This window comes from Lipotes vexillifer, unplaced genomic scaffold (genome assembly GCF_000442215.2).
Source record: "Lipotes vexillifer unplaced genomic scaffold, Lipotes_vexillifer_v1.1 scaffold1599, whole genome shotgun sequence".
In the NCBI taxonomy this organism is placed as follows: domain Eukaryota; kingdom Metazoa; phylum Chordata; class Mammalia; order Artiodactyla; family Lipotidae; genus Lipotes; species Lipotes vexillifer.
This window is the reverse complement of record NW_006775655.1, coordinates 182,137-189,882: the sequence shown is the minus strand read 5'-3', so window position 1 is coordinate 189,882 and position 7,746 is coordinate 182,137. Positions and strand designations below refer to the sequence as shown.

The 7,746-nt window shown below is 40.7% G+C and overlaps 1 protein-coding gene across 4 annotated transcripts in view; it reads left to right on the top strand.

Moving 5' to 3' along the window:
• JAKMIP2 (janus kinase and microtubule interacting protein 2) overlaps positions 1-7,746 on the top strand; it is a 173,298-nt gene that overhangs the window by 115,426 nt on the left and 50,126 nt on the right. For all 4 annotated transcript variants that reach the window (XM_007450076.1, XM_007450075.1, XM_007450078.1 and 1 more), the window contains 2 exons: positions 3,216-3,713; positions 7,182-7,391. In XM_007450076.1, the coding sequence (XP_007450138.1) occupies positions 3,216-3,713; positions 7,182-7,391 (708 nt within the window). The remainder of the gene's footprint in view (positions 1-3,215; positions 3,714-7,181; positions 7,392-7,746) is intronic.

Below are 7,746 nucleotides of genomic sequence, written 5' to 3'. Positions count from 1 at the left end.
AAAAAATACGACCTGCTGAAATTGAAGATGATCCCATTTCCTATCACTCAAGCTAAAGTTAACTTCCCCAAGGTCCTAGATGGAAGGTAAATTGCAGAGTTTCTAAATCAGTGAAAAATAAGGCCCCTCATGTCAAAAAGTGCATTATCTAAAAGAAGAATCAGCACACATTTTCTGTGAAGGGCAAAACAGTAAATATTTTAGGCTTTGTGGGCCAGACAGTCTCTGTGAAACTACTCAACTTCATTGTAGCGTGAAAGCAGCCATAGGCAATATGGAAATGGATGGGCCTGGTTGTGTTCCAATAAAACTTTATTAACAAAGACTGGGGGTGGGGCAGGAAAGATTTGGCCTATGAGCTGTTGTTTCCCCACTCATGGTCTAGAAGATACTTCTTCAGTTCATTGCAGAAAAATGGAAAGTTAGATTTAGGTTTTCATCACTGAAGAACTGAGAGAAACATCAAACAGAGGACGGGCAAACATTATATGTTAGGGTTTCTTTTCTTTTATACAGGGAAGGGATGGATGAGGGCTGCTCTGGGTAACAGTGCAAGCCTATGTTCGTTCTCTAAATCGTTGACAGGATATATTATTCCTGCCTCTGGTTACGAGGCTAGCCAGGGAAACATATTGGCTTACATTCTTTAATTCCACACGTACTCTTTGTCTTCTTATCATGTGTTGTGCTGACAACCATTGGGTAGACAAAGATGAACAAGGCTCACTGGCAGCCTTCTAGGAGTTTCCAGTCTGAGGTGAGGTAGGAGAGGAGGTGGTGAGGACAGACAAGTATGTAAAAAAAAATACAGCGTAAAGAAAAATGTGGAAGAGACCAGTAAGGAGGTATTAGCAAACTGCACTGAGAAGACAAATGCAGGAGAAATAAGCTTGGTCCTGGGTAATCGGGGTGTCATGATCAGAGAGGGTGACATTTAGTTGGGTCATGAGGAATGAAAGGATCCCAAAAGGAGCTGAGGGAAGGGCAGGTCAGGAAGAAGACTCTCAGGTAGGCACACAGGTACAGCGATGTAGGGCATGTGCAGAAAATAGGATAATCCCCCGTGCCTGGAGAGGTAGAGTGAGGAGTTGAAATGGAAGCTGGAAGTCCAACCAAGTCTTCTGAGAGCTGAAAGATGCAGCTGAAGTGTTGGGATTGTATTCCCCAACAGAAAGGAGTCCTGGCACATAAATCAGATCATAACAGGACTTTACTAAGAGAATGTCAGCAGCAGTGTGAAGAAAGCTCGGTTCATTAAATGAACGTCCAAGAACTCTGGAGCAATGCTGTCCAAAAGAAATATGATATGCGCCACAAACGCAAGCCACATATGTGATTTTAAAATTTCCTATAACCACAATTTTAAAAAGTAAAACTAAACAGAATTAATTTTAATAATATATTTCATTTTACCTAATTTATCCAAAGTATTATAGTTTCAACATGTAATCAATGTAAAAATTATTAATGAGATATTAACGTTTACCTCATACTAAGTCTTCAAAATCGGGTATGTATTTTACACTTAGGGCAGGGCTCAATTCAGATTTTCAATATTGCAAGTGCTCGGTGTGGCTAGTGGCCACCGCATGGGACAGCACAGCTCTAGAACATATGAACTAAAGGGCATCCGGGAGGGGCCCTGAGCCTAGGCTGGAGGCAAGACCCAAGGATAGTCATTTAGGGATGCCTGGCTGCATATTTTGCCGAGTCTCCTTGTGCCCTGAGTTCTTTTAGAATAACCTACATAGGAATAATTGCTGTGCCTTTAAAATAAAATATTCATAAAATGCCATGTGGACTTAGAAAATCCTGTTCTAGCTAAAGGTAGGTAAACTGTTAAGGTAAGTGAAATCTCAGACACTTTACATTATAATTACAATAGTTTCAATAAAGAATTTGGATCTTAACATTTATCAGCTGGAAGGGCTCTTAATTATTTTATGAAACGTTCTAATTTTACAAATGGCAGAGACTCAGTATCACTCACCTAGATATTACTCCTGGGGCTGCCCAGTTCTTCCCTTTTTCCAGGTTACTGTGTGGGTGTATGTGTGTGTGTGTGTGTATGTGCAAACGACAGACAGAGGAACAAAGGCAGGCAGCAGAGATGAGGGGGAAGGAGAACAGTACAACAAGAGCCTGGTGAGTCTTTTTTAAGCTACAGATGCTGGGGCCCTACCCTGATCTACTGAATCAGAGGCGGACTCACAGACAAATTAAGGTAGTACCATTGCTAATCTATGAAGAGACCTATATTATCATTAGAAATAGTACGAAACACAGGAGAATTTTTTAAACCAGAATACCTGACAGGTGAAAAGATGAAAAGGAATACTTTATTAAATTCCTTGGAGCGTTGGCTTAGGTGGGAGAGAGAGGGAGATAAAAGTGCGGGATAGTGAAGGATGCAGACACCCATGTAGCAGAAATAACAACAGCCACTGAATGCCTTTAACACAGGGCCCTGCCCTGCAGGGTTTTGGGCTGGTGTGTGTGTGCCTGTAATAATTTTGGGGGTGGAACCAAGTTGCCATAGTAAGAAAGGTAAGGTTGAAGACATATCAACTGTCTTCATTTCTCACCTCCCCCTTAGCAGCAATTAGCTCCTCTTCAAAAATAGGGCGACGGAATATTTTATACTATCACGTTAGGCACCAATTTATTAGCCTGATCATAATATTGAACTATGGACCAACCTGGGTGTCCCGGTACACCCACATTTATCAGTTTGGACCTTGTTAGGGATGTGTAGTCTAGAAAGCTTTCCAGGTGATCTGTTTTGAACTCCTCACCAGGGTGAAGACTATTATAGTACCGCTTCCTAATTTTAACGTGTACACCAGTCACCTGGGGATTTGTTACACTGCAGGCTCTGATTCGTAGGTCTGGGATGGAGCCCCTGCATTTCTGACAGGCCCCTGGGTCATGCCTGTGCTGCTTGTCTGCAGACCACACAGAACAGTAAGGCCCCAGAGCATCAACTATTTTTCTGAACAAAGTAATGTAAGCACCCTCGGGTATTTCCTCCTTTCCCACTGCATTCCCAGCATTAAAAGTCCTGTGGTTCCCCTCGCTCCTTCCACAGGGGGCTGGAATTTGACAAGAGACGAGGCATTAAGAGATCACAGGGGTCTGAGCTGCCAGTCCTGCCTAGGAGCACACCTGTTTGATGAGGCTCACCTCTTTTCATCATTTCACCTCTCTGCCTTCAGGTATCTAAACTCGAAAGGGAGAAAACTCAAGAAGCCAAGAGGATCCGTGAGCTGGAGCAGCGCAAGCACACGGTCCTGGTGACCGAACTCAAAGCCAAGCTCCACGAGGAGAAGATGAAGGAGCTGCAGGCCGTGCGGGAGAATCTCATCAAGCAGCACGAGCAGGAAATGGCCCGGACAGTGAAGGTGCGGGACGGGGAGATCCAGAGGCTCAAGTCGGCGCTGTGTGCGCTCCGGGACGGCAGCAGCGACAAAGTAAGGACAGCGCTCACCATCGAGGCCCGCGAGGAGGCCCGGAAACTGTTTGATGCAGAGCGCCTTAAGCTCTTACAGGAAATTGCGGACCTGAAAACGGCCAAGAAGCAGGTGGATGAGGCGCTAAGCAATATGATCCAAGCGGATAAAATCAAGGCTGGGGACCTCAGGAGTGAGCATCAGTCCCACCAAGAAGCCATCTCCAAGATCAAGTGGGAGTCCGAGCGGGATATTCGGAGGCTGGTTAGTAACCCAGGGCAGAACCATTCTCTTTCCAGGCTTCAGAGTGCTTTGGGGTTTGCTTTTTCAGGTGTCTTTCATGAGCGGATTATAAACAGTACCCTCCTTCTGTCTAGTGCTATGGCCAAGATACAAGATAGGTCAATAGATAAGTAGATGCGCCCAGGCCAAAATTGGCATTGTAAAAGGTAAAAGATTTTGGAGTCACCTTTCTCATGAAAACTGGATTCTTCCAGCCCCACACGTATGCAGAGTATGGGTTTAATGACTCCTGTTTTCTTGGCTGTCCATGGAATTATTCTGAATTATGAACTCTTCCAAAATCAGCATGTTTTGTAGGCTTTCCATTTATAAAATGTTTTGGGGTTTTTACCGGGGAAAGGGAAGTTTCTTTGGCTTTCAAGGTGTCTGAGAATGGCAGCCACTGGGAACATCCTCTGGGATTCACCTGTCTTCTCTCCAGGAACCGTGTCTGAAAGCAAGAAATAGAGCTATAAAACCCCTAGTCATTTTACAAATAGATCTTCTTTCCCAGAATAAACAGGGGCCCCTCAAAATAGGGGCCATTATAATTCTTAAATTGGATGTCATTCCTAAATAGCTTATTTGCTATTACAAATTTCCAAGACTTCCTTCAACCCCTACTGAGTTGAGTCTTTCTTTTTAATATGTATGACCAAAAGCCACGTCAGTCTCTCACTATGCTTAAAAGTCAAACAAATAGAATTATTGTGTGAAAGCTATAATGTTGCATATTGGCCTTCTCTTAGAAGTATTTATATGCATCTATATTCAGAATGTTTAGCATTAGTTATATCTTGGTTATATATTAACTATCACCTGTTCGAGTGTACTTTATGCTTCTCTAAAAATATTTTCTTAGGAAAAACTACACCTTCCTTCTTGTGTGTGCCAGGTCTAAGCATTTATATTCTAAGAATTCCAATTATGTTCCTTAGACGATATCTCTAGGTTTTCAATTTTATGTAAAAAACGGTTATCGTAGAACATTTTAGAAAACTAAACATGTGATTTTCTTTGTACTGCAATACAGTGTGACTGTAAAATATTGCCTTTGCTACACTTTCCAAATTCTTTATCTGCAATTCATATTATCGCATTGGTTGACAATAAAGACCAAACACAGTGCAGAAATATTGGTCTCTGCCCTGCCTTTGGTTTTTAAGACAACAATGGCTGATGAAGAAAGAATCAAGACTGTGCACTCTGGAGTCAGCAGGTAGGTAAATGAAAAGGAAGCTTTACATTAAATATTTCTGCTTGTCGATGCTTTTAATGTAAAATCTACAAATATATCTACCTGTTGGTCTGCAATTTTTTCCATGATTTCCTTTCACCAGCACATTGCAGAAGCAGACATGAAATCCCTCTTAATAACAATGTAAAATCTAATCTGTCTGAAGATTGGTTCAAAAATTGGGTACAAACAGAAAAACGGGAAACTTTTTCATTAATACAGATGCACTTCATTTTTTCCTTCTAATCCTGTTCTTACTGCAACACCCAGTTTTATTTTTGGAACTGAAAAGGAGAGAAATGGGAGCTATTCTGTGTAGAAAATTTTCCCAGGGAATTCTGGTATGTACCCATCTAACTAGAAATTTGGAAGATTTTCAGTATTCTGAAACCAGAGTCCATATTTATAACCAGCATGCAATAGAGACTCCTTGACACTAGGTACTGGATAGTCTGCAGAAAACCACTTTGGGAAAATGCTGGAAGGATAACCATGGCATAAGTATAGCATAGTGCCAAATAGAATGGGCTCTAGGGTCATAAGACTGTATATTAAATCAGGCTTCATCTTTATTAGCCATATGACCATGACCAAGTTCTTAACCCTTTGGGTCCTCAGTCGTCACCTGTGAAATGGTGATAACAGAACCTATATAATAGGATTGTTATAAAATTAGACAAGGTATGTAAGGCTCTGAATGCCTTGAATGTAGAAAAAGATCAATAAATTTCAGTTATAATGATGACGCTGATTATATGGGTGTAATGGGGTGATTTCCCAGCCAGTTCAGTTATGTAGGGTGCTTAAGAACCAAGTAAGAGCATACAGATCTGGAGCTACGGTAAACTGGAAATAAACCATAGATGACACATCTAACAAAGGAACATGCTACTTAGGTAAGAGTAACACTGGCCTCAAGTCTCCTGCAAGGAGATAAAATAAAGACAATGCTTTTACTCCCAAATTAACAGGACAGCGTTTGATTACTTGCCAAGTTATCAGATGATGTCACAGCACCATGGCCTCCCAAAAATGATCTAATATTTTATCCTGTGACTTGGAGGCAGTAGCTCACAGAGAGTTACATGTGGGAAGATGTGATTGTATAATACAGTTTCTGTTCCAAATATATATAAATATGTATTTTGGTCTTAGGAACACAGCAAAGAAAGATTTATACCAAGTGATTTGTTATATATAAGGAGACATTTTTATAAAGAGGAGAACAGTATAATATTGTTTGTATTAAATATGTCTATTCTATTTCCATTTTTAAGATTCTCATGGAATATAATGAAATGAGAAGAAAGGTTTTACCTAATGGCTGTGCTGTCTTCAGAGATTGTTTATAGATATTAACTTCACTAGCCCTCACCCAGGGATGGCAAAAAGTTTTCAGTCCAGTGGAACTCTGATCAACTGGTATCAAATGCTTTTGGCCTTCAGTTGAGAAGTATTTCTGAGGCCATGCCCAGGCTTAACAAAAATGAGTGTTGGGATCAATAAATATATCCCACAGTTATAGGTGGGAAAATAGTGACTAATAATACCAGATATTTTCTATTCCGGTTCTTGTCCCAACCATGATTTTCTGACTATAATAGTAAAATGGTTGCTAAGAACTGGCTGCTCTGAAAAATGGATAGGAATGGAAAGAGCCATACAACATGGACCATGGAAAGACAAATTCACCACTTGAATGCAAACATATTGGCCTTAGGAAATGATGAGGCTACTGGAAATACTGTAGCTTCTTCAGTTACAAATGACCTGTTCATAGTGGTTACTGCTATTTTAACTGAACTCAAAAGTCATTCCCCCAAACAGGAGGTAACATCACACATTGTCCTGGGAAACATTGTAGTAGAATATTTAGCATCTGTCTTTATTAACACTAATGACCCGTTTTAAAGTTAACTTTTGCTTTCCATATCCAACCAAACCAGACTGTTTCAAACAATATATTGAATCACAGCACCTACATAGGATATACTAGAGAGAAAAAATTACCCTCCTTGACACCTAATTAGTCTAGGATGGCCGTTCATTACATATTCTTGCCTTGTCTGATTCCTGAATTCAGTATACTTGTCATATTCATGATTTTTTTCCCTATATCAATCAGCAGAACAAAAGTTAAGCTCATACCATTGTAAAAATGCATATCTTTGTAGCATTGTTAAATAAAATGTCATGGGTGTCATTTAATTCAGATGGATGAAATCAAAGCCAAGGACAGGATCATCTTTTCCCTGGAAAAGGAACTGGAGACCCAAACAGGCTATGTACAGAAACTCCAACTGCAGAAGGAGGCTTTGGATGAACAGCTCTTTCTGGTCAAGGAGGCTGAATGTAACATGAGCAGTCCAAAACGAGAAATTCCGGGAAGGGCAGGAGATGGCTCTGAACACTGCAGCAGTCCTGTAAGTCTATTCAAGTTGAAGTTAAAAACTCAGGAGTCATCTTTTATTTAGCGCCTAAGTTTTACTTTTCACGTAAGCTCTTTTCCTGTTTACTACAGAGCAATCAATTCCACCTCCTACTATAAAACAAGCAAGTATCTTGGGAGCAGGGTTTTCTAAACTCGTAGACAACAAAGTGGTCTGTACTGCATTAGCTGATCACAAGAGAATTACATATCTTTTAAAATCCTTTATAGAATTTTTCTAGCCATTATACCTGTCCAAACATCAGCATATTATAAGAATTATAAATTAGATGAAAAGGGCTTCCCTGGTGGCGCAGTGGTTGAGAGTCCGCCTGCCGATGCAGGGGACA